We start from the raw sequence: 26,980 nt of genomic DNA, 5'->3' as shown, positions 1-26,980 counted from the left end.
CTGAGAGGCTACATGCTCCATTTACATAAAATTCTTGAAATGCGTAATCTACAGAAATGGAGATTCATGGCCGCCAGGGGTTAAGAGGCAGTAGTGGTGGGAGGGCAGGAGGCACGGTGTGAAGGGAACCGAAGGATGGAAACGCCTTGCATCTTGACTGCGTCAGTGTCAATGTCCTGATTCTGACACTGCACTATAATTTTACAAGGTGTTACCCCTGAGGGAACGTGGGTAAAGTATACATGGGATAGCTCTGTATTTTCTCACAACTGCACAGAAAATTGCAATTATCTCAAAATTAAAAGTTTAATAAAAACAAAAAACCTGTTAGCTGCTGAATACCGCGTCCACCCACATACAGGCATTTGGCACTGGAAAGGGACCCTCCACAGCCCCAGACCACAGGGACTCCAGCCATGAAGACCTCTGTGGTCCACAAGGGTCTTCCCCAGGCCAGGCTGGCCCTCCGTGGCCCTCAACTGTGCTGAATGAGCTCCACCAGCCTTTCCAACAGCTTCTCCTGGAGGCCACACATACCCACATGTGTGTACCCTGTTGGACCTGTCGACTCGACCATGGTGAGGTCCTTCTGCCCCTTTCCCTCTTGCCACCCTCCAGGCAGGTCTGGGCTGCATCAGGGAGAGCCCAACTGCCTCAGCTCAGGCCAAGTGGGCAGGCCACAGGCAGGGAAAGATGCCATTGTCCCAGCCAGCTTTACACAGTGTTGCCGAGCTGCCACACTGATGCTTCCCGGAAACACACAAGCCTCTGGACACCACCGCCCGATCACGATCAGCTCCAAGGCAGCCAGAACATTACATGCTTGGCTCTCAGAGACATGTGGCCTGTGTGAGGCTCAAAGAGCAGGGAAGTCAGTGACGATTTCTAACAGGGGTTAACCTCACTTTTCCCATCCTCAGATTCAGCCACCATGAGTGTACAAGGCACCGAGAAAAGCAGTCAGATACATTGCACGCTATGGCACTAAAGGGTGGGTACCCAAAACGACTGATGCAAAAATGTGGGTCCCACCTTTCCTAGCCCCTGATAACATCCCGTCATCCTAAAGGCCCTCTATGGGCAGTAAGGGGACGCTAGACCCCTACACAGGCCCCCTCAAAATCCCACATCCCCTTCCAGGACAGGAAGTGACCCAAAGCCAACTGCTAACTGAGAACCTACTGTGGCTGCTGCTGCCGTTAATCCAGACACTGCCACCTCCCCCTTCTCTGAACTGCTCTGTTATACTTACACCTCCCAGGGGGAAGAAAAATATTCCAGGCCTCTGGGCTAAGGCACAAGCAATTCTCTGTGCGGAGGGCTCTTTGCCCCATCCTGCCCACTCTCCGAAGTTCCGTATCTCCCAACCCAGGCGATCCCTGTTCCTTCCTTCTCACAACACCTCAGCTTGCTGCGGACAGGAATCTCGACTCCACCCAGCACAAAGTCAGGCTGCAGTCACTGAAACAAACATCCACAGGAGTCAGCGGGCATGTTTCCAGGTCGCCACCCCGCAGCCGAGACTGCTCCCAACCTGTTCTCTGAGTATGGCCAGTAAGACCTTCCCAGCCGGCACCTTGGTGAGCCCAGACCACACTTCCAGCCTCTACACACGGAGCTCCCGGGTGCTAATCGGTACTGGTCGGCACCTAGCACTGGGGGACAACCAGCAGGCTGAGGAGCGGGCAGACAGGCTGGACTTCAAGCGTCCCTCTCCCTTCTCTGAATCCGATCCCCTGTCATGCGACGTGTGCCACGCTGGCCAAGACACAGGCACAAGTGCTGTGGGAAACCTGGCACGCTCTAAGAGAAGCAATGTGGCCTTATGTGGGGACAACCATGGCATTCCCATGCTCCTGCCCCCAGGAACCCCACAGCCAGAAATTAAGCCAAAAAAATAACACAGAGAAGCAAAAAGCTCCCCTCATGATTGAAGGAGGAACTCAATGTCCAACAAGCAAATGGCTAAATGAATGCTTAATGATCAACTCAGGAAAATATTACACAGCCATTAATTACAAATACCTATGAGGAATTCAAGAAACCCTTGAGAGTGTGTGCCCATGGGATGCCATCAGGCCAGTGCTTCCTGCACAGAGGCAGGTGGCACATTCAATCTGGAGATGTTCAGTGGAATTTCCCCAGTTGCTGCTGCGATGCTGGAATCATTTGAGGGACCAGAGATAAAAACGTGATGTGCACACAGTCCCTCCTCAAGGAGTCCCTGCTTTAGTGAAGGAGACCAGGCATGGGAACAAGCATCCAGGGTAGGATGTAAAAATGGGGCCTATTATAAAAGGCATCCTAAGGACAGAGAAAGATTGGGAGTCAATGAGGAAACAGCTATAGTGTTGACTGCTGGGATGAGCAAGTCTTGGGTTTTTTTTGTTTGCTTTTCCCATTTTTTGAAAAGTCATGCTACATATAATACTTATCAGATATTACTTTTCAAAGGGAGGGGAAGATGTTTGCCTGACTATGCATGCCTCTAATATAGTACTAACAGAATACCTTCCAAAAGATGGCAGGGGTGGGATGTGAGGGCTTGATTGCTCCTGGTGGAACAAGAAGTAGATGAAGTCAGGGAATCCCTGTACTCTACGCTCCACCAATGGCATGACCTAACAGCTCTAGATAATTAGTGTAAAGACTGTGGCCTGGGAACCAGAAGGCCCAAGTTCAAGTCCTAGTTCCATGACTTGGTTGCTGTGTGGCCCAGGGCAAGACATTACCTCTGTGAATCTCAAGTTTCATTATCTACAATAATAGAAAAATACACATAACTTTTGCATACCATTTTTTAAACAATTACATCAGACATAAACACGTACTGGGTCACTGATCAATCAAGGGTCCAGGGTCAGGGATATACATCCTAGCACCCACGTAGGGCCGTGCACACATCTGGTGCTCAGACCAAACTAGGGTAGCGTGTGGGGACCAGCAGTGCTCAGGGGAGTGAGCCCCATAGTGGAGGTAGTGAGTGGAGTTCCCCAAAGAGTATGATGGGTAGGACTACAGAGTATCTGAGGCCAGTCCAGGACTGCAGGGCTCCCAACTCCGCGTAGGGGCATAGTGTGCAAAGCCCACACAGGATCCCTCATGCCAGACAAATGCCTGAATTCCAAGCACAGTGACCATCCCCATAAAAGTCCTTCAAGAAGAAAAGTCCCACAGTCCTAAAGGATCTATAAATGTCAGTATCCCAGGGGGTCAGTATCCCAGCTTTGGGGAAATTCCTGGGGAAAAGATTTCTCTGGGCCAAAGGTCAGGTACAGGGACCAACACTCAAGCACGAGCTGGAGGGCAAATGGCCCTTGGTAGAGGATTCATTAAAAGATCTACAGGCAGGGGCGCCTGGGTGGCTCAGTGGATTAAAGCCTCTGCCTTCGGCTCAGGTCATGATCCCAGGGTCCTTGGATGGAGCCCCGCATCGGGCTCTCTGCTCAGCGGGGAGCCTGCTTCCTCCTCTCTCTGTCTGCCTCTCTGCCTACTTGTGATCTCTGTCAAATAAATAAAATCTTTAAAAAAAAAAAAAGATCTATAGGCAGAATGCGTGTAAATTGCAGCCAATATACCTACAGTTTCGAAGTTGCTTCCTTGCCCCCTTTTTCCCCCCTAAAAGAGTTTCTGTGGCAACACTTCCACATTCATAGCAAACAGACTGTTTAATATTTTCTACCTTTCAGTTCTAACAGGAGAAATGATGCCTGGGCAGCAGCCGTCTGGCCATCTTTATAAGCTTATAAATCATGGAAGAATTCAAGGTCACCTGTCTTTTCCGAGACATTCAGAGGAAGTCAGTAAAAGGAGAAGTGAGCACATGTGAAAGTCAGTCTCAGGCCTTAACCTTGCCAAGACCTTACTGTGTCCTAGGTGCCCACCTGCCTCACCTACACTCAGGGAATTACACAGAACTCTGACCATGCCTCCCAGGGCCAATGCCCTCAGGCAAGGTGGGGCATCTCTTTCAGAACAAGCCTGCCATCAGTGAGGGTGCTGGCCATCACTGTTGACTCCCTGAGATGCCACACACACACCTGTTCCCCCACAAGGCCGTGTGGAGTAAACCATGCTGGGACTCCTCAAGGCCTGGAGAATACCGTGATGGTGCTTCACATTCAGTTCTGGACCCAAACTACATTCCTCAATATGGCCGCCATACGCCAGCGTGGGCATCTGCCTGGCGTCTGCCTCTGAATGTCAGCAGAGAACCATCAGCCATCACCGAGATACTCACAATTGTGAGTGAGTACAGCCAGTCTATCTCGGTGATTCAATGTGATCAGAACCCAGGGCCCTGGCCAGGGTGAAAACTTGGCCTTCTGAGTGAGAAAGGCTGCTGTTCCCCAGCTGGCAGGATAGTATCAGGTATGTGGCCTAGAGGACACAGACTTGATCTGAGTGAGCACACTGGGGTAAAATGGTAAAAATGTCCATTGGTTTCTTCTCTTTGTCACATCTGTCCTGCTTTCCACTGTCCTCAGAGCTAACATCCACAGCTTACGTGGCTGGTCACTGCTCCACGCCCTCCATGTGCTCTCTGATCTTCACAACAAACCTATGAGGTATATGCCATCAACACCTCCATTTGACATTCAAGGACACCAAAATGACTTGTCTAAGCAGGCTGTGAACCATGACCACCTGGCCCCCTAGCTGACCTGTAACCGTTCCATGCTGCTCCGTGTTGCTGAGCTGCTTCCAAAAGGAAAGGCTGGAGCCATCTGAACAGGAAGCATGTTCTCCTGGTGGGTCTAGTCCTGACCGGCGCATCACACAGGGTCTCCCCAGACACCCCTGCAGCCGAGGTCTAAGGCCTGGGCGTGCATGGCACCTGTGAGGAGTTCATGACTAGGGACGAACCAACCACAAACCACCTTCACAGAGCCATCCACACAGCTTGGCCAGGCACTATGGATTTTTAAGGTGTTCCGGAAGCTGATGGAAATTGCGGGGCTCTTCTCAAGAAGGAGGAAGTCTTTCTTACCTGTGCAAACGTAAGGGTGAGCACAGGCTCCCACCTCCTCCCTACCCCAGAGAAAGGAGAGTAACCCTGTAATTAACCATTCAAACAGGGATACTTTGGGGAAAGAGTTGGGATCCTATTAATTACCAAGACACGTGACCCTGCAGGAGAAATGCAGCTTACCAACCTTTGGTGCTAAAGGTCACATGCAGAACCATCAATGCAAAGGTAAAAAAGCCACTGGAAATACCCACAATGAGAAAAAGGCACAAAGAGTGGAACGAAGGGAAAGGAACTTGGCACCAGGGGCAGAGACGGGAGGTCTGGGAGAGACTTCCTGTGAGAAGTGAGCAAAGGACTAACTTCAGAAACTGAAGTCAGGGACATGCGAGCAGGCAGAACTAAGCCAGCGTCTGGCATGTGCAGAGGTTCAAGCTTCCTTCCAGAGGTAAGACTGCAGAGCCGTACACACAGTGTCACCCCATCTGGCAGTGTCATGGAAGCAAGGGCTTGAGGAGGAGAGCGCAAATCCCAAGAATTCCACAAGGTATGATTGGGGCCCATACCTCCAGAGGTAGCCGGAGGCCCCAAACCTCTAGACAATCTGCAGATGGTCCCACCCCTCAGCCAAATCAGAAGCAGCACAGGGTGGAGACAAAGACAATAAATAAATATTTGGTGAAACAATGACCTGAGCTCTACAAAGTGTTATCAGATGGCCCCTTGCTTTCAGCAGAGAATGCTTCCGCGCTGAGGCCACATACTTGCCCAGACTGCACAGACGGGTGCATGAGAGGGTGAGGCCAACAGCAGGTCCATGCAGTGTGCTCAGGGAGACCTGGGAGTGCCAGGACAGGGCAGAACAGAGGTGGAATCTGTGCTATCAGCCACGCGTGGATAGCAAATGTCAAGCAGAAAAAGACACAAAGATGGGAAATGAACATGTCAAAGATAAGTAAGATGTGAATTATGAGCACAAACGAAGTATAAGGTGGGGTAGTGACCGTCTGGGGTGTTTCTATAATAGCTTTACTGAGGTATAAAACACATGCCATACAACTCCCCCATTTAAAAGTGAGTACAATTCAATTGTTTGTACTGCATCCACCACCACAACGAATTCTAGAACCCTCCAACTCTTTTCACCCCCTCCCCAGAAGAAACCCTGTAATCTTTAGCTATCATTCCCTAAACCCTCCATTCCCCACCCCCACTCCTACCCCAGTCCCTGGAAACCACTAATCTACTTTCTGTATCTAAATATTTGCCAATTCTAGGCATTTCATATGAATGCAATCAGATGATGAGTGACCTTTCATGACTGCTCTCTTTCTTTAGTATGATGTTTTCAAGATTTAGCCACACTGTAGTATGTGTGTGTCTTTTTCTTTTTTTAAGATTTTTAAAAAATTATTTATTTATTTGACAGACAGAGATCACAAGTAGGCAGAGAGGCAGGCAGAGAGAGAGAGAGAGAGAGAGAGGAGGAAGCAGGCTCCCCCCTGAGCAGGGAGCCCGATGTGGGGCTCGATCCCAGGACCCTGGGATCATGACCTGAGCCAAAGGCAGAGGCTTTAACCCAGGCACCCGTATGTGTGTGTCTTTTATTCCTTTTTATGGCCAAGTAATATTCCATTTATGAACAGGCCACATTTTATTTATCTACTCATCTGCTGTTGGACACTGGAGTCATTTCTACCTTTTGGTGGCTGTGAACATTGATATACAAATTTGGTGAGTTTTTCAACCTTTTTAAAGAAACCGCAAAGAGGTAAACACCACTTATCAATGTAAAGTCTGGACAATGAACTCTTCAAAAGCCAGAAAAAAAAAAAAAAAGGGGGAAACCGGTTGAAGGAGGTGCTGTAAGGGGGTTCCTGAGAGGCTCCCAGTGAGCACATTCAGGGACAGGCAGCACTAGTTACGAAACAGACACAGGTCTTTCCATAATGCCTTTCCACACGAATGAGGAAAGAAAGGAGTGGCGAAAATATTTTCTTTAACACATGCCATAAAAAATAAAGTCATAACAAAGACTGTGGTATACCTAAAAGATCTGAGTCCATGTGGGTAACTCCCTGATTTAACACTAAAGACATCAAAATTCCTGTACAGTCACTGAACCGAAGGGGCAGGACCTGGTTGAGGAGCACTATAGTCTTAAAAAGAAGAGGTAATCTTCCTGATGAAAACTCTGAGGGTTGATCCAAATTTCTTCCTAAAAATGAAATGTAGGGGCACCTGGGTGGCTCAGTGGGTTAAGCCTCTGCCTTTGGCTCAGGTCATGATCCCAGGGTCTTGGGATCGAGCCCCGCATCGGGCTCTCTGCTCAGCGGGGAGCCTGCTTCCCCCTCTCTCTGCCTGCCTCTCTGCCTACTTGTGATCTCTCTCTCTCTCTCTCTGTCAAATAAAGAAATACATTAAAAAAAAAATCTAAAAATAAAATGTAGTGAAGGGTGCCTGGATGGCTCAGTTGGCTAGCATCTGACTTTGACTCAGGTCATTATCTCAGGGTTCTGGAATGGAGCCCCACATTGGGCTCCCCACTCAGCAGGAGTCTGCTTCTCCCTCTCCCTCTGCCCCAATTCTGCTCATGCTCTCTCTCAAATAATAAAATATTTATAAATGAATGAATAAATAAATAAATAAAAATCTGAACAATCCCAATTGTGTCACACAGACCTCTGGGGCCTCCAAGATTCCTTTGGATACCCTCCCCACCCTCTAAGGACACAGGGGCCCGACCATCAACTCTGAGATTAAGGAACCCAAACCTCCCTCTCCACCCTGACTTCTGACCCAAGCCCCAGCCCTGCATCTCCAGGGAAAGGGGGAGTGTCACCTGGGCACCGCTACGCTTCCTTCCAACTCACATGTCCAAAGCTCCTGGTCAGGAACTGGGACGGGGCCCTGGAAATTACCGAGCACCACTAAGTGAACAGATGAAAAGATCAGGGGTATCTTGCCTTCTGGCCACAAAGCTAACCAGTGACAGAGTGCCAAGGAGACCTGCTGCCCTCGTCTGTTAGTGCTTGGCTGCCCCTCACTCCCCCATCAGAACCCAGCCCTGTTGCTACTCTAGTTTCCATGCTAAAACATTCCAGGCACCTCTGGCCCGTCACTACCAGGAGCTGCAGAGTGCGGCGGGTGGAATGTAAGGGCAAAGCAACCTCCTTCTCCGAGCCTCAGACGCCTGTCTGTGCACTCAGAATATAACCTACCCCAGACTCTTCACCTTGAGTCCCAACCACATGCCGTGTACCTGCATTTCATTTATTCTTCAGAGACCCAGCCCTTAGCGGCAGGACGTAAGGGTGAGCCAGTCCTGGAGTGTGCCTGCTGCTAGAGAGAGCAGGCACTTGTCCCCAGTGGTCCCCTTATCAACTTCTGCCCTTTGCACGTCTGACACCTCACTCCAAGGGGGCTGCCTTGGGCCCGCACCCGGATTCTGCACCTGCATCAGCTCCATCATGACAGGAGTCCTCCCTGCCTCTCCTATCATGGCCTTCCAGCAAATGGTCCAACTTGAACAAGACCAGTGATTTTCAAAGTACAGCATTACCTAGGACCCTTCTGGGGGTCCACGAGCCAAAACTACTTTATGCAGTCGTCATTCCCGTTCCTCACTCTCATGCTCTCCCTAGTGTAGAGCAGGGTTTGCCAGAGGCTATGTGACATGACATCACAACGAGTGCAGAAGACAGGAGAATCCCTCTGTCTTTCATAAAGACAGATGTTATGGAGATCTTCAAAAAGGTAAAATAGTATGGCTCTTCTTAGCAGATTTATTTTTGTTCTGGAAAAATCATTTTCCAGAATATACCCATTATTTATGTGAACATGTAATAGGTTTATTTTATTTTTAAATAGATTAATAAATTCTAAACATTTCTCAGTTTTAATTTCTAACATAACAAACACTACAAATGTAACCCACATAAACAAAAGCCCGTTGAGGGCCTCAATAATCAAGAGCATAAACGAGTCCCCAAAACAAAAAGTTTGAGAACCACTGACCTAGCCAATCATCCCAGCCCCACCTCTGCAAATCGTCAGGTCAGTGACTGGCCCATCCTGCCCCCACACCCCTGCTTTCCTCAGAACTCTGTTCATGCTTTCACTCTGGCTCTCCATCAGCCCAAACACAAAGGAGCCTTCAGGTCCATCTCCAAATTTCTACTCAGACTCCTCTCTCCTCCACAGCACTACCTTAAAAGGCTGCCTATCCCCCATCAGACTTACCACAGTGGCTGTACTACATACAGCACATCTGGAAATGGAATGACTCCCGCACGCACCAGGCAGGGAACCCTTCCTCTGGGAGAGGCAAAGCTCTGCTGAGGAGGGGAGGCCTGGAGAGGGGGCTGGGCTCCACACATGCAACACCCACTATGGGTCCCTAGAGGCCAGCCACTGAGGGAGGCTGAAACACAGGGACAATCAAGCACCTGGAGTGTTCCTTAGAAACCCTGTACATAGACTGTACACAGATGTGACTTCCGTTCTTTTGTACACATCAAATATTTCATTCTATTAAAAAATATTCACATGGGGGTCAGGGTAAATCAGTGATGTTCAACCCATGAAGACAAAGGGAGGTGGTACTGCAGGAGCCACTGCAGAGTGTGGGGTGGGGTGGAGCTGGGGGGGGGCAGTGTCTCACAGGTGGCACCATCCTCTCCTCCCATCCCTCACATATGTGAGTTCCATGTTCTGTTTCAAGGAGCTCTGTGCTCTATTCCTAAAAAGATAAAGTCAGAAAACTGGTATCAGAGTAGTGAACAGGCCAGATCATCTTTTTTCCTCTAAGTGACCCCAACATCTTTTGGAGGCCCAACAGCTGCAGCTCCCCATGCATCTCTCCATTGGAGCACCCCAGCATCTCCCTATGTTGTGTGGCTTTCAACTCCTATGCTCCCTCAGCCCCCCTCCCACCAATACGAAAGCCCCCACTTAGCTGCTTCCTGGCAGCTCCACTCATCTTCCGGCTAGACAGAAACGAGGGACTGAAGCGCAAAGTGGCTCAGCCACCCCTGTGCATGGGCTCAGCACCTCTACCGCCACCTCAAAGCTGCACACTGTGCTTATAAGCCTGAGGGTGGCCCGTAGCCCAGTTCTCCACCCTGGAGTCCTACAAATGAGGAGCTCGGGTCTGGGCAGCACCATATGCAGTCTGCAGTACCGGCGTCTGGCTTGATGTGCTGATTCGAAACAACACTCACTAACAGAACTACCACTGGACCCGGATAATCCACTTCCAGGTCTCTACCCAGAACTCAAAGTAAATGTTCAAATAAAATGTGTATGTGAATGTTCATAGCAGCACTATTCACAACAGCCAAAATGTGGAAATAGCATCCAACTAAAGATGAATAGATAATGTAAATGTGCTATGCCACAGACTGGAATATTATTCAGCCATTAAAACAACCAACGAGGTACTGATCCATGCTACCACTGGATGAACTCTGAAAACATACTAAAGAAGCCAGACTAAATGCTACATATTCTAGCTCCATTTTAATGAAACTTCCAGCATAGATAAAGCTGTAAGGACAGGGAAGCAAACTGGTGGTTGCTGAGGACTGGGAGTAGGGAGTCACAGCCAATAGTTATGGGTATTCCTTCAGGATAATGAAATGTCTTTTTTTTTTTTTTTTTAAGATTTTATTTATTTATTTGACAGACAGAGATCACAAGCAGGCAGAGAGGCAGGCAGAGAGAGAGAAAGGAGGAAGCAGGCTCCCTGCTAAGCAGAGAGCCCGATGCAGGGCTCGATCCCAGGACTCTGGGATCATGACCTGAGCCAAAGGCAGAGGCTTTAACCCACTGAGCCACCCAGGCGCCCCAATGAAATGTCTTAAACTATAGACCAGTCATGTTTGCACAACACTATGAATGTGCTGAATGCAAGGGAATTGCACACTCTAAAATGGTTAATTTCAAGTTCTGTGCATTTCACCTTAAAAAAAAAAAAAAAGCCACAAAACCCCCAAACCAAACCCACATGCAGAGCTCCCTAGATCCCAGGCACAGAGAGGGTGAGGGCACACAGCTGATGGCCTGCTCTCCCATCCTCCCCTCCACACTTCCCTGCTCAGCCGCCCGCGCACCCCTCTGCGCACACACAAACACACACACGCCCTGCAAGCCCAAACTATGCACAGGGCTCCTCCCAGGGCTGCAACAGCTGGAGGAAGAGGGCGAAAGTGACATTTTAAAAAGTCTCTTCCCTGTTCGGTCTTGACAAGGAGCCCATGGCCGCGGGATTTTTGGAACATGACGCCATTCGTGGCAAAGGGAGGAATGCTAGAGAATGCGTGGGGACACATTTCTGGGGCTTTGCAGGAAAGCTTTGTAGGAAAAAAATCTCACCCTCTCCCTCAAAAAGCAGTGCTTCCCATTAAGAAACAGGTAGGACGGGAAGGTGCCATGGGAAGGAAAAAAGAGACAGGAAGCGTAAGTACAGCCCAGGCCTTGTCCTCTCACCCCACCCTTCCCAGCACAAACTCACCCTTCCCACAGGACAGCCCCTGGCTCCTGGATAGGAGGGCCACACACAGCCAGAAATCTAATGTTCCGGAGGCCCACCTGCCACACTCAGGACAGGACTCGGAAGAGTGGGAGGAGGAGAACCTGCCTCAGACTGTCTGGGTTTGTGTCCCAGCTCTTCCACTTACAGTACTGCCCTTGGGCAAGCTACACGGCCACTTCACAGCTCAGGTTTCTTATCTCTCCACCTCATAAGGCCACTGTGAATGTAAATGAGTTAACAGCGGCCTGCACACAGCAATTACTGTTAGCTACAAATGCCACCACCTCCACAATAAACAATCCCCGAGTACGACAACGGCTCCTTCAATTTAAGTATAGGAAAACCTCCACATCACGGGAGGCTGCATGACCACCCTAGCTGGTCCGGGTCCCCCGAAAAGGACCCTTAAGCTCACAGGCAGTGGGTTTCGAGGCAGGAAACGGGGACAAAGAGTCAGCAGGCTGCTTGCGGAGATGGCATCTGCCTGTTACAAGAGCTGTCTGCAGGCTTTAGCTAGGAACCACTTCTACCTGTTTAGACCCTAGACAATGGTCCCCTTGGCAAAAGGCTCCCCTCCCCGGAAGCATGTGGGACCTGTAAAGCCTGGGGATAAGCGGGGAGACTGGAAGGAGGAACCTGCTGGCTGAGGTGAATGAATCAACGCCAGGGACCAAAGGGTCAGGATGTGCCCGGCCACATCTCCCACCCACCTGCCCATCACTTTGGGACAAGACCTGTGCTGCCCTCTACCCTCCAGCTGTTTCACCAGGCCCAGGGCACAAGGACTTTGGTTCCCAGACAACTGTTGCAGGGACAGGAGCAGGACAGTGGCTTCTCTTAATCCTCTCCGACTTTACTGATAACAACTCAGACACTTCCGTGCAAAGTGACTTCTGAAATCAGGATCTGCCACTGCCATTCACGGGACCTGCACTAGGTACTTCTTGGAGCTTGGCAGGGGCTCGGAGGTGGCTGCTGTGCCGACCACTGCCCTCTGGAGCAGCCCACGGCCTCTAAGGGTTAAGTCGTAGGCTAATGGCAGCTGGCCTCTTCACTTCAGATCCTCTATGAATTCTTAAAACCAGTTTCATCTTATTTTTAAAAAAACCAAAACACAAAAAAAAAAATAGTTCAATCTTTATACTTAAACATGTTCTGAAAGTCAAACCCACAGAAGCAAACCGACCATGGCCTTTCTGATCCCAAGGGGCTACGGTGAGGAAGTTGCTAGGGCGGGGCCAAGCAGCTCAGCAGGAGAGGAGGCAGCCTGGGCTTTTGTTCTGTGGGTGTGGAGGTAGACAAGAAAAGGAGCTAGGGGCTCAGCTGTCCCACCAAACCAGGAAGGGGGCGCCCTCTCTGGGCCTATGTTGGGGAAAACGAACCCCACTTCCTGAGCACCCCCCAGGTGGCCCACCATTTACAGATCCGGCACCCGCCACTCTTGCACCATCTTTGCCACCATCACAGGCACCCATGACACGGGCATTATATAGTCCCCAGTTTCCAGAAGAGGGACACAGACACTGAAACTCTGAGTGACCTGCTCCATCAGCATAAAAACAGAGCCAGGATGTGAACCCAAATCTGAGCTGAAAGTCCCCAGTATCGACCATTCCATTCCCTTACATGAGCACATTAAGTGAAAAGTGGGACTGTGTCAGATTTCTAGGTCAGAGCAGGTCCCCAAGCGGAAGACAAATGAACGCCCCAATCCCACTGAGCCCTGAGGCTCCCCACACCCCAGGTCACTCACCAGCCCCAGAGCAGAGAAGCTCTGGATGTGGCACCTGGAGACCCAAGAGATGTGGACTCTTTCTCTGGTTCAACTGGGACTCCCAGAAGTTGCTCCCCCGTCCTTTGGCCCCTTTAGCTACCAGCCAAGACCATTCGGAGGTAAGACACTGTCAGAAGGGGTGCCATACAGCCTCCCTGGTCCGTCTAATAAAAGCAGTGCTTTAGGACCTACAGAGATCAAGGACACAATTATTTCTGGATTCTGAATTCCTTAGGGGAAAAGCAGTGCTTCCTGTTCAGGGCTGTGCCAAAGGTGTGGTCACTGCCAAAGGTCAGTAGTCTGTTGGGGGACATGGGGCCCCCCTAAGGCTGAGAAGATTTTAGATTTTAGGGCCTACATGATGGCCTGTGAAATGTCCTGCCCCACTACCATCCCCACATGTACCCCCATGCACCCCAGCTACTAAGGAATCCATTCTCGGGGCAAGGCCCTGTTTCTGATAGCAAAGGTTAACACTTTCAATTTATCAGACACAGGGAGGTCAAAGAGAACTTTGGAAAAACCCACACTGGCCTTCCTGTGACCGAGGCAGGTCACTGAACTGGGTCTCAGCAGCTCCATCTGTTAATTGAGGACAACCCCTCACCTGCTTAATTACTGGGAGGGGTATCATCCGGCCCTGCAGGCCCCTACTCCCAGGGCTAGGAAGCGGACATACATTACAAAGCTTTGATTTTGTTTGCAATAGCCCAGCCTCCTACAGAAACAGTACTAGGTGAACAAGTCCCAGCTGCCTTCCCAAGAGGAGGGAAGACAGACTTCTGGTCTCACAAAGGCCGGCACGGAACGGTGTGGAACTAAGTTCTAGTCCCAGCCCCACCACTGGGCAGATCAGTGACCTCCGACAGGCAGTCCCAGCTCCCTGAACCTCCGCCACCCCCCTGCTACAGGGGCCCATGCTGCCACCAGCCCTCCCCAGCTGCAGAGAGCAGAACGAGGCAGATCACGGCACACAACACGTGACGCACACAATGGAGGCTCCAGAGGATTCGACGCGCCCATCTGCTCACTCTTGCTGCAAGCTGCCCCAGAGATTGGGCAGGCCACCACCCAGCACAGGGTGCAGAGGCCACGCTGAGCATGAGGGCAGAAAGGCGCTGGAAGGGTTACAGGCTCCAGGCAAAAAGCAGGCTGTGGTTTCATGTGAACTAGGATGACCCTGATGGAGAAAACCAGCAAGTGGTTTGGAAGATTCCGGTTCCAGTCTCCAGAGACAAAATGCCAGCGAATCAACCCACTGGCTCTCTTGCCCCCAAAGGAAGTGACAATATAAAGGGAGCGGTGGGGATGGGCACTCAGGGCTTCCATGCCAGGGCAGCCAGGAAATCGTCCTCGGATCGTCTCACAGAACTCTACACTGCTAAAACTGGAGGAACCACAAAGTCTGGGGCAGGTTTCAAACCTGTCCCCCTGGCCTCCAGAGATGACTGGGGGCCCCATGGGCAGAAAGCAGAGGTGACTGAGAGGCCAAGTTCCAGGCTCTAACCTCATGTCACCCAAAACAGTGTCACTTTTTCAGTTTCACACATGGCATTTCGACATCCTTCAAGGGAAGGCTAAATGATTTAGTTCAAGTCTGAAAACTACTGACCTGGTCCAACTGTGGCATTTCAGATGGGAAAGGGAGGCCTGGAGTGTGAGTTGCCAAGCATAAAGGAAAAGCCGGTTTTCTCAGGTTAAATGCTTCTAAATTAGCAGCCAGGGCTCTTCACTGGCTCTGGTGCCTCCTTCCCCCCCAGTCTGAGGATGTTGGTAGTAGGATGCTACCTCTTTCTCGTCTCTTTTCCCTGGCTGCAAGGCTCTCTTCTTTCTTTCAAGACTAAATGGCAGCTTGGGAACAATTTAAAGATAAACATTCCCAGTCAAATTTATTTCGGCTAAACAGCATCAGGGTTCTAGTAATCAGGAAACAGCCCAAACAAAGGCTATTCCCTACACGACAGGCCATCAGCGCGCTTCCTGGAATATTAATTACCACAAAGGGGGTTTAGTAACCTCCACAGGCCCGGCCAGCACCTTCCATCCATTCCATTAGTAGACCACTCCCTGTAAACAGAAAGGGGGCACCAGCTTTATAGGTGGGAAACCAAGACTCAGAGAACATAAGTGACCTTCCTGGGTCACCCTGCATGTCTGTGCCAAGCACAGAACATAGGTCTTCGATTGTAGTCCTTCTGTGTGGCAAAGGAAAAAGAACTCGGAGAGAAAGGTCAAGTAGCAGGCTAGAACACAGGGGAAAAAAGCAGCTCGAGTACAGCTGCAAAACACGCCCAAACACAAAGGGCTATGTCAGAATGCAGTCACCGAGGCCGGCAACGTGCCCGGGGGGAGGGGGGGGGCACGCAGCCTGCCTCCCCAAGCTCTCACTGGCTCCCTCCAGGACAGGCCCTGCCCGCACCCTCCTTCCTCCTCCTTCTAGAGGGGGAGTGGGGATCAGAGCCGCAGAGCCCTCAAATGCCACTAAAAGGAGTCCGCAAGAAGATGTAACGTTCAAAGAAAGAAGCCCCCAAAGTGGCAAGAGACACCAAGCAGAGGACACAAACAGGAATCACAGCAGGAGAGAACCATTCCGGGAATCCTCAGAACACAGGCTGTCTGCACGACACCCCCAAGAGGGAGGAAAACCCCTCAAGCACAGCCTTTCCACTCAGCACTCCCCCCACGAGGGTCTCAAGGGCCCCGCGGTGGGACAGGCTGCCGCAGCGGGAGCAGCCCTGTCCCACAGGGTGGCTCCTGAGCTCCCAGAGAGTGGCCAGCCAGCCTGAAACGAAAGGTGCCGTAAAGGTAAAATAGTAACTTCTTTACATGTTAAAATGGTATTTTAGATATGTGAGTTTAAACAAGATATAATTAAAACTAATTTCATCTATTTCTTTTTACTTTTCTAATGTAGCAAGTAGGAAATTTTTAATTACATATGTGGGTCACGTTACAGTCCTACTGGACAGGGCTGGTCTAACCCATAGGCCAAATCTAGCCCCTGGATTTTTTTTTTTTTTAAGGTCCCAAAAGCAAGGACAGTTTTTACGTTTCTACGTGATTATGTAAGTACCTTCATGAACTCCTGGATCTTGGCCTACAAACCCTAAAGCTTTTACGATCTGGCCCTTTAAGAAAGAACTGGTCAATCCCCTGGTCTAGACTGTAAAAACAATCAGATATTCACTCTAATGGCACCAGGAGCAGAGGGCAGGTTTGTGATGCCTATGTGTGTGAGTGATTCTTGCACACTCATTTTTAAAAATTGAGGTAAGAGTCCCATGGCATAAAATTAACCATTTTAAAGTGAACAAGTCAATGATGGTTAGTACATTCACAGCGTTACACAACTAGCTTCTCTACCTAGTTTTTAGACATCTCATCACCCCCTCAAAGAAAACCCCGATCTCATTTGCAGGAACCTCTCCCGCACCCCTAAAAACCCTGGTAATCACTAATCTGCCTTCCATTTCCACGGCTCTACCTATTCTGGACATTTCACATAAATGGAACCATACAATGTGTCATCTTTGTGCCTGATTCTTTCACTTAGCACGTGTCTGAGGTTCCGTCACATTGTAGGATGGTCGGTACTTCATTCCTCTTTTTCTAAGTGAGTATTCTGTGATATGGATATATCACAGTCTGTTTATTCATTCGTCCACTGATGGCTATTTGGGTTGCTGCTACCTTTTGGCTAATATGAATAGCACTATTACAAACATGCACGAATATACTTGTTTGAATAGTTGTTCCCAATTATTTTGGATATACATTAGGAGTGGAATTACTGGGTCATATGGTAATTCTTTTAAAGAAATGCCAAACTGTTTTCCACAGTGGCTGCACCATTTTCCATTCCCATGAGCAATGCGTGAGGGTTCTAATTTCTCCACATCCACATCAACACTTATGACCTTCCCTTTTTTAATACAGCCCTCCTAGAGGGTGTGAAGTAAGTAACTCACCGTAGTTTTTATCTGCATTTCCCTAATGACAAATGATACTGACCATCTTTTCCTGTGGTTGCTGGCCGTTTGTAAGGTCTGGGATTTCTGACATAGCCCCTGCCAAACCATTCACCAATGTGCACATAAATTATAAATCTCAAAGGGGTGGGCATGAAACCTCCCCACTGCTTATGGGATAAATGTCAAGTGAAGTAAAGAACTTCCACGCCCTAGAACTTCTAAGAGGGTCACAGGGAAGGTAAAGGGAAAGTCGATGAAATGATTCACAGAAACCAAGTCCTGACCCACCCACTTCTGTGCCTGGGACTCTCAACCCAAGACCCCAAGACCCCAAGCAGCCCTAGCAGTGGAGTGCTGCACAGCGAGGGGCACAATTAGACCGAGAGGTCTGAGAGGAGATGCAGGAGGACTAGAAGAGCCCTGCAGAAACCAAGACCAAACTCCTCATTCTTCACATGGGAAAATCAAGGCCTGAGGAGAGAGAACAACCCAGCCAAGATCCCACAACAGAATAGCAGTAGAAGGAACTAGAACTTAAGTTCAGATGCAGTGACTCCTTCCACAAAAAGCATACCTAAAGTCCTACAAGATGACATATCACGAGGGCAATTCCTACCACGAACCCCAGAAACCCACACTGAAGCTGGGATGAGGACCTGGGAGCCAAAAACCCTGGGCTCCAGACCTGCTCCCATTGACTGCCAACCCCTGATTCACCTCCCTTCCCCATCTGCTCCCCCTCATTTCACTCTATGTGGCCTCCTGAGTGACTGACTACACTGACTCCCATGACTTCAGAATTCCTACTGCTCCCACACCCCTCACCTAGCTCTAACCACCTGCTTGCCTGAGCCAGTGATTCCACCTAAGGACCAAACTAAACCTCCAACTCCACGGGGTCAAAGTCACTGTATTAATTTTGTCTCCTCCCCACTCCATAAACCTACTCCTTATCTGTTATTCTCAGTCTCTGCTGAAGGTACCCAGGTCTCCTCAATCCCCACCTCCAAGCAACCACCAATACCCTGTCTTTAGTGTCTCATGACTCCTTCCATCCTGGCCAACAGTGACCTGGAGAAGACCTTTACTGTCATTTACCTGGACTATGTTAGAGCTTCTAGTTTTATGCCAAAATTATTTTTCTAAGACAAAACTCTGATGGGTTAGAAAGTTAAGCATAAAAATAACTACAAGGGAATTACAAATGTGAGGGAATATTTTATAATCTTGAAAAAAAACACCTTCATAAGCATTAGATTAAAACTACAAACTAAAAAAGAAACATGGAAATTTAACTGCATTCTTTTTTAAAACTACCATATGAAAAAGAAATGACCATACATAACATTAGAATGGACACTGTGGGAGAAACTATGCACAATATAGGACAGGTTCAGATTGAGATCTAGAGCAGGGGTCAGCAAACTGGAGCGTACAGGCTGAACCCTACCAGCTGCCTGTCTCTGTTAACTCTGTAAATACGGTATTCTCAAAAACAGCTACACTCATAAGTTTACGTATTGTCTAAAGTGGCTTTGCACGATGGCTTTTACACTACAATGGCAAAGTTGTGTAGCTGCCACAAAGATCATATGGCCCACATGGCTGAAATATTTACTATATGGCCTTTTAGGGAGAAAGTCGGTGGACGCCTGATCTAGAGTGTAGATGGAAAGCTCCTACAGACCAGCTGGAGTCAGGGCGGAGGGCGGGGGGGCGCAAGAAATTAACCCAACAGAAAAACAGGCTCACAGTATGAATGGGCAGTCCACACAAGAAACAAAACATATACCATAAATATTGTAAAAAGAGGCTTAGCCTCATTGGTAATTAGGAAAATTATTATTATTATTATTATTTTTAAAGATTTTATTTATTTATTTGTCAGGGACAGAGGGAGAGAGAGTGAACGAGCACAGGCAGACAGAGAGGCAGGCAGAGGCAGAGGGAGAAGCAGGCTCCCCGCCAAGCAAGGAGCCCGATGTGGGACTCGATCCCAGGATGCTGGGATCATGACCTGAGCCGAAGGCAGCCGCTTAACCAACTGAGCCACCCAGGCGTCCCGGTAATTAGGAAAATTATTAAAGAATTAAATTATCTGATAATATCCAATCCTGGCAATGCTATGACACAGCCTTTTTTGGAAGGCAATTTAGTGATATCTGTAAAAAAAAAAAAAAAATTCAATGTGCTTGATGTTAACCCAGCCATTCTATTTTTAACTATCTGCCCCCAGAGAAATACTTGCATTTGTGCACGCACACACTCACCCAAAAGCATTTAGAAAACTGTTCGCTGAAGCATTCGCTGTTTGTAACAGCAGTACCCAGAAGTAACCTTGCTGTCCATCAATAAGGGAATGGTTAAATGGTACATCCCCGATGGCACTATTTGGAATACGTATATGTCGCACCATGAAAAGAGCTGTAAGACATATCATTAAGCAGGAAAAAAATATGCTGCAGAGCAAATACAAATACAGTTTGGGTTAAGTAAAGGTTTTAACTGTGTATTCGAGTCCGTATGCATGTAGAGAAACGCACAGGACTGAAGGATACACGCCTTAAAGAGGGGGTGGCCTCAATGATTGCTGATCTATCTTCCAGCCTTGAAGGGCTAAAATAAGCTCAGGGCAGGGAGGGGCAGCAGGAAGCAGGGCCTTGGGGGAGAGTGATGGGAACCAATTGGCTGAGGTTTTCTAATGGAGCCAGAGGATGAGAGTAAGGCTGGGGGAGGCCGGATGCAGAGAGCAGCAGCTAAAGCTGTTGGCAACAGCCCTGAGTCTCCCTCCTTCTCTTTTCAAGAGCAGTTTCTTCCTGAAAGATCCCAGGAGGTAGAGGGCTGGCCTAATCTCTCCCGGCACAAATAACCCCACTCATTATTTCAGAAACTACCATCCCCGTTGTGCCCTAAAGGACTCAAGCCTGTTTAAAATCCACAATTCAAATGTGAATAAAGTTGAAGAGTAAAGTGCTTTAAATCTGCAACACTCTCTTGATCCATTTAATAATCAACAGATTTTTTAAAGAAAATTTAACAGATCCGACTCAAATATAGAGATGCCATTTGTTTATCTAAACCTAAGAATCAGAAAACAGTTCTTATGAGGTGTAAATATCCAATCTACCAATTTTGGCAGTTGCCTGGAATAACCAGGAAACTCTCTCAGAACAACGCTTGCCAAGCCCATAAACTTCCTATATCCAAGTTTATCATTCTGTGGGTGATTTTGTTTGTTTGTTAAATTGTAAGAGAAAAGTTTAATAAGATACCACTCCTTGCTTTTCAAAGGGTGAGAGAGGTAAGCCAGGGATCCCTACTCCCAATTTACAGAAAAGGAAAATAAACTATATAAAGGCAAAGGGACTTACTCAAGGTCACACAGCTGAAAGTGACAGTGAAGACAAAAGACCTCCTGACTCCTGGTCCAAGGCCCTCATCACCACATAAACTAACCCCCGCCCAAGGCATCCAGTTGAACAGAGAAAGTGTCCCTGAAAAGCCCAACCCAGAACACTTTACCAGGAAAATAAGTTCTACTCTTCCCAAACTGACCTGGTCCCTCATCCCAAAAATCTGTGACTGTAGCCTCGAGTGTTCGGTTAAGCTTTTGGTTTTAGATGAAAGGAGTTTTTTTTCCTGGGTGCTGGGATTCTGATCTCAGGGGAAGACACCATGTCTCATGCCATAACCCCTGCCCTGCCAACCTACTCTGGTCTGCCATGTAAACAATTCAAATCCTGTGAGTACTTAAGTAGCATTAAAAACAGCCGGGCCTACAGTTCAAAGCAATGTTTTCCATCTAAGGGGTTCTTCTGCAAAAGGAGTGGCTACAACTAGGTCACACTGGACTGGAATGTGAAGGGAGCTCCCCTGGCCTCATGGGGGGGGGGCGGGGAGAGAGAGAACGCTCTGAAGAAGACTGAGACTGGGGGAGAGGAAAGGAGGGGCCACAGACACATCCCAAGTGGTGGTAGACAAGGCTTGTTCAGGAAATCCAAGGAATCAGCATAGCCCAAGGGCCTGCAAGTGTTGCAGAGAAGCCCTGGGATCCTGAGGATTCTCTGGAATACTGGGAGCTCAGGGAGCAACCAGTACAGGGGTTCCCAAAGGCCAGTGGGGACTGCAGTCCAACTTCTTAGGGAACTGTTACAATATAAATTCCTTCATCTCCTGTATCGCTCCAGGAATGGGGCCCCAGGACTCTGTATTTTTAGCCTGTGACTCTGATGCAGGTTTGGGAGCTACTAAACTAGACCAAAGCCCTCATATGACAGATAAGGCCAGGAGAAGTGAACGGACTTTCCCAAAGGCCCGCAGGTCTCCTTATTCCTTGCCAAGCGACCAGAGAGCTGGGAGAAAGGGTGGGGAGAACAGCCCCCACCTCTCCCAACAACAAAAAGGCCTCCAGTTTAAGTTCAAGAGCAAGACCCTCCTCCCCCCACTTCAGGACCATTCCCCTCTCCCATCATTGACAGTGACAATGCTTTAGAAAACGGGCAAACTGGGTCTGCCGAGAGGGAAGCCCACAGTCCACCCAGACGATCCTGTTCCCTTGGCCACTCTGGGTGGACAAGTCTAAGTCGGGTCCTAAAACGGACTCTATGGGGGGTACTGCGAACCAGCAAGCAATCCCCAAGCGCTTTGTTCCTCCTAAGAAAAACCAGGCATTTTTGAGTCACCCAAAAAGCATGAATCACACGGCAGGGCTATGGGAACGGGAAAGGATGTTATTTTTCGGCATACTTGAGGATTTTCCCTTTGTCCCGGCTCTATCAATACACTTCCCGCTCCACCCCCACCTCCATCCTCACTACCCTCCCCAGGACTCACGTACATTTTTTCTGCTCCGTTTTTATTTTCCCTGGGAGCCTTCAGAGGCACCCCCACCCCCGCCCGCCTCGGGAACTGGATAACGTCCGCTCTCCTCTCCACAGCAGGACGGTGGTCTCACGGGCGTCAGAACTAGGGGGACGCGGCCAGCGCCCCCGGAGAGGCACTCTTGCCCGCCTCGGACAACGGCTTGCAACACCTAGCGGGGCGACTGCGCGCCGGGAAACTTCCAGCCCGAGGGGGCCGCCGGGGGTCGGGGTCCGCCCGGCCCGGGACCCGGGTCTCCACCTCCCGGTCGGCCCCAGGACCCCCGCCCGCTCACCTGCGTCAAGTCCTCGTCGTTGAGGAGATGCGATTCGCGGGGCTTAAAGCAGTTCTGACACTTGCTCTTGTTGAAGATGTTGGCCTGGAATTTCCTGCACGGGTTCTCTTTGGCCGCCGACATGGTTGGCGCGGCAGCGGCACAGGCCCGGTGGCCCGGCCCGGCCCGGCGCACGCTCCGCGGCGGACGGCGGACGGCGGACGGCGGCTGGCGGGCGGCGGCACCATGCACGGCGGGCCCGGGGTGGGCTCAAGCCGAGCTCAACGCGGGCGCCGCGGCATGCCCCCGCCGGCCGGCCGCCTCACAGCCGGACGGCGGACGCAGGCCCGGCCGCGGCCGGAGCGCGCCCCCGGCGGTCAGGGCGGCCTCACGGACGCCGGGATGCGGGCCGGGCCTCTCCTCGCACGACGGAGCGGCGCTGCACGGCGCGCCGGGGCACCTCGGCGCCGAGCCCCGCGCCCGGGCCCTCACAGAGCGCGCGGTCCCCGCCGCCCGCCCGCACAGCCGCCGCCCGGCCGCCACGGGCCCATGGACGCGGCCTCCCGGGCCAGCTGCCTCCCCGCGCTCCGGCCCGGTTCTCAGGCGCCGGGTCGCTGCCGGTCCCCGGGGTCGGTCCGCGCCGCCACCGCTGCCCTCGGCGCCCAGCGGCCGCAGCAAATGGTAGCGGAGCGCCTCGCGCACTCCCGGGGCGGGGCGGGGCTGGTGGGCGCGCAGGCGGGCAGGCGGGCGGGGGAGGAGGGAGCGATAGGGGCAGCGCGCAGGGCGGGGCCGCGCCCTCCGCGCGATCGGCAGCCCTGCCGACCAATGGGAGGGGGGCGCTCCGGCTAACAAAGGAAACCTTTGGCCAATGGAAATCAGGGGCGGGGACAAAGGGCAGACGGGCGCAAGGTAACTTGTGTAGGCGAAAGAAGGTGGGGGCGCCGGGATGGGACATTCAGGTTTGGTGGACTGGCGCCGAAGCTGGCTGGGTCCTGACAGCTGCAGGGGCTGGGGCGGGGGCCCGTGAGGGAAGGGGCGGAGCCGACCTCCAGGCTGGCTCTACAAACCTCTGGCTCCCAACCTTGCCTTCCCGCGCCCTGTCCGGACACCCGAGCCCAGCTCTGAGCGGGTTCATTTAGCACCTACTCTGTGCCAGTCCCGCCCTCACCCCCCGCGAGGTAGTGGTCATAGCATTATTAATAGGGACTAGATACTGTTCCGAGAGCTTGATATTCATCAGCTCGTTAAAGTTTCACAGCCTCTCCATCATCATCCTCATTTTACATATGAGGAAACTGAGGCTCAGAGAAGTTAAGAAATAAGAGGTAGAGTTTCAAGGGATGACTAAGAGATGTCATCCTTGAAGAGCTGTCACTTCTATTATGGGAGATTAGTGAAGGCTGACTTCATGCCAGGTACTGAGCTAGGCATTCTTTCCCCCATTATGTGTTTGAGGAAATGAAGGCTCACACTCCTGAAGTAATTTGTGCAGGAGGGGCCGAACTGTCAATCCAATCCTCTGCCGTCCAGTCTCATGGTCAAAAAACCGCCTGGAGAAGACTGTAAAGGAGATACAGGCAGAAGATTCAGGAGCCCAGAAAGGGGGAAATGCACTCCTTGGGAAAATTAGGGGTGGCTTCAAGGAGGAGGGAAACCTAAGCATATGATGAGAGGTTGCCACGGGCTGGAGGTGGAGGTTAGAGGAAGAAGGAGCAGGATGAAGGAGGTCATAGGGATTCATGGGGCCAGATCTCCCAGGGCCTTGGATTCCAAGCCCCGGAGCGTAAATGTCACTCTGCTGGCAGCCAGGAGTAGACCACGGGAGTTTTTAAACAGTGGGGTGAGCTAACTCAGCCCTCACAGAGGAGGTGACATTGAAGCATGTGTTAACAGCAGCGACAGCAGCTGTTGCTTAGGGAATGGGAAGGTTTTAGGAGAAGGAGCAAATGCTTCCAGAGCTGTGTACTTTTCCACTGATCATCTGGTGAATATCCCAGGGAGGTAGATTTCAACTTAGTGTGAGAAAATGCTTTCCTCCAAAGCAAGCTGAAAGAAGGTGGATCAAAGTCCTGTGGCAGCCTAAGGGGGAAGCCCAGCTCAACCCCTGCTAGCTCTGTGGCCTTGGGCAAGTCCCTTCACCTGCCTGCTGCCTCAGTTACCTCATCTACAAAATTGGCATGATTATATGGTTGTTGTGAGCATTACATGATATAATGCTTGTGAAATATTTTGCATGATGTGGCCAAATGTTAATTGGTGAATCCAGGCAAAGAGTGTTTATCACACTGTTCTTGTAATTTTTCTGTTGGTTTAAGTTTTTGCAAAATAAAAAAGTGCATGTGTAGCGGAGGAGACAGCCCATTCTTGCCCGCACAGAGTATTCAGAAACTGATACCAATGATGGCCTCTGGGGAGGGGTGCTGGGTGGTTGAGAGGTGACCTACTTTTAATTTTCACTGTAAGCCTTTTTGTTCCTCTTGGATTTGGTATCGTGTGCATGTACACTTTGTTTTAAAATAAGTTTTTAAAGTCCTATCCATGCCTCAAAGCCAACTCAAAGGCCATTTCCCTTAAGAAAACGCTTGGCATGATCTGCTCAAGTCAGTGGACACATCCGGCACCTGCCCTGATCAGGAAGGGTCCCCAGCTGGGGGCATAAAGAAGCCTTTGATTCAGGCCTGCCCGGAAGGAGCTCATACTTGAGCAAGTGGAGACAAACAGAAACAGGAGGCAAACAGACAAATTCATTCCAGGGTGTTATGGGGGTCCAGATAAGGGCGCTCAGCTCCATATGCAGCTTATGGGAGGGCTACTTAGAGGAGGCAGTGCCAGGGCTGGTTCCCAAGCTGAAGAAGACCCAGCTAGGAGAAGGTAGAGGGAAGGCATTCCAGACCGAAGAAGCACCACGAGCTCAGGGCCTTTGAAAACAAAAGGTGTGTCCATGCATAGAAGCACCTCAACATTACTGGGTCGTGCAGGGAAGGAGGAGTAGCAAACGGTGAGACCCAAGGTTTAGCACCTGCTCTATGAATACCTCTGTGACACATTAAAGCTCGGCCTCCTCAGGGAGACAGGCAGTGGTGGTGGTGTTTTGTTTTTCGTTATTACTATTTTATCTCCATTTTACAGAAAGCACACATGAGGCTCAGGGCATTTGAAGAATGTGGTTGTGGTCACAATATAGACCCTCTCAATAAGGATTCAAGCCCACACAGGTTGAAGCCATTAGCGCAGGAACCATTAATTGAAATTTTTAGATTGAGCCCTTAAGTAGGGGCTGTTGGCCTGGAGAACGAGTCAGAGGTGGAGGACTGGAAACACAGTGGGCCAGGAAACTACTCTAAGCCTAGAGAGTAGACACAGTAGGGGCCTGAACTAAGCCCTATCAGAATGACTTTGGGAAAAATTTAGGAGTTGGAATAAGTGTATTTAACCATTCATTGTGCTGCGCTCCAAAATTGGACGACTAGACTCTGAGCACGATGAGGGCAGGGCCAGATCTTGGCCACTGCTGCATTTCCTGGGCTGACTTCAGTACCTGGCACATAGTAGGTGCTACAAAGCACATGCCGAGTGAATGAATGAAAACTTACTCTGCTGTCTTGTATTGTCACATATCCCATTCTGGGTTATAAAACCCACGCACACGGGATCTGTGTCATATATAGCCTCGACTTCCATTTCCAGGAGCCTAGAAGAGCACTTTGCACAAGGCCAATTACTCAGTGTAAATGTGTAAACAATGATCAGGCTGTACACCTAAGATTTGCTCAATTCGTTGTATACATCTCAGTGTATAATGTGCATCTCAAAGAAGCAAAAACCAAAGGAGCAAGCAAGCAAAGGCCTCTCGAGGAGGCCCCAAAGGCAGGTTAGTCCTGTGCATGACATCCTAGGAGGGAGCAGAACTCACACACACACACACACACAGAGTCTTCTCCCCCATCAAGCTCTAGAACCTCCCTCACACACACAGACACAAACACAGAAGTACCCACTATTGGAGCCCTATCACCACAGGTCAGGCTGGTCTGTCCTTGAACCGAATACTGCTAGAACCTGTGCGGTCTGTGTCAGCGGGAGGTCTGGGAGATGCTCCCATGCTGTGGTGTTGTGGCATGTGTCAGCCCTCCAGGCTTCCTCACTGCTACTCCGTGGTCCATTGTGTGGCTCTGCTATGGTCCATGAAGCCATGTTCTTCTGGATGGCCACCGGAGAGGTTTCCAGTTGGGGACAGTATGAAGAAAGCTTTTAGGGACATCCTGTGCATGCCTTTCGGCAGATGTAACTGCTCATTTCTGCTGGGGACAGAATCCACACAGATAGCCGTGTGGATTGGTTTCAGGTTTAACTCAACAGGCAACTGCCAAACAGCTTCCAACCTGGGAGCTGGCTCTCCTCTCTCCCTTTTTCTCCTAACGTTGATAATAAGATTTACCTGGGGGAACGCATTAACTCTGCTTACCAGGGCCCTCCCATGGAAATTCTGAAGCAGTGTATCTGTTGGAGCTCAGGAATCTGTTTTTTAAAGTGTGGCCTTTCTTTTCTCTAGGCAAGTTTTGGAAACGGTGGATGGTGCCATGTTTCTCAAATCCTG

General features: G+C 50.2%; 1 protein-coding gene across 7 annotated transcripts in view; it reads right to left on the bottom strand.

Annotated features, from left to right (window-relative positions):
* Positions 1 to 22,579, bottom strand: part of LOC111139264 (myosin phosphatase Rho interacting protein) — a 149,304-nt gene extending 126,725 nt beyond the window's left edge. For all 7 annotated transcript variants that reach the window (XM_022491493.1, XM_022491492.1, XM_022491491.1 and 4 more), the window contains exon 1: positions 22,405 to 22,579. In XM_022491493.1, coding sequence (XP_022347201.1) covers positions 22,405 to 22,527 — 123 coding nt within the window. In that variant the 5' untranslated portion in view covers positions 22,528 to 22,579. The remainder of the gene's footprint in view (positions 1 to 22,404) is intronic.
* Between the last annotated feature and the right edge of the window lie 4,401 nt (positions 22,580 to 26,980).

This window comes from Enhydra lutris, unplaced genomic scaffold (genome assembly GCF_002288905.1).
Source record: "Enhydra lutris kenyoni isolate GAN:26980312 unplaced genomic scaffold, ASM228890v2 scaffoldscaffold97, whole genome shotgun sequence".
In the NCBI taxonomy this organism is placed as follows: domain Eukaryota; kingdom Metazoa; phylum Chordata; class Mammalia; order Carnivora; family Mustelidae; genus Enhydra; species Enhydra lutris.
Note: the sequence above shows the minus strand (reverse complement) of the source record. Positions and strands in the feature narration are given on the sequence as shown.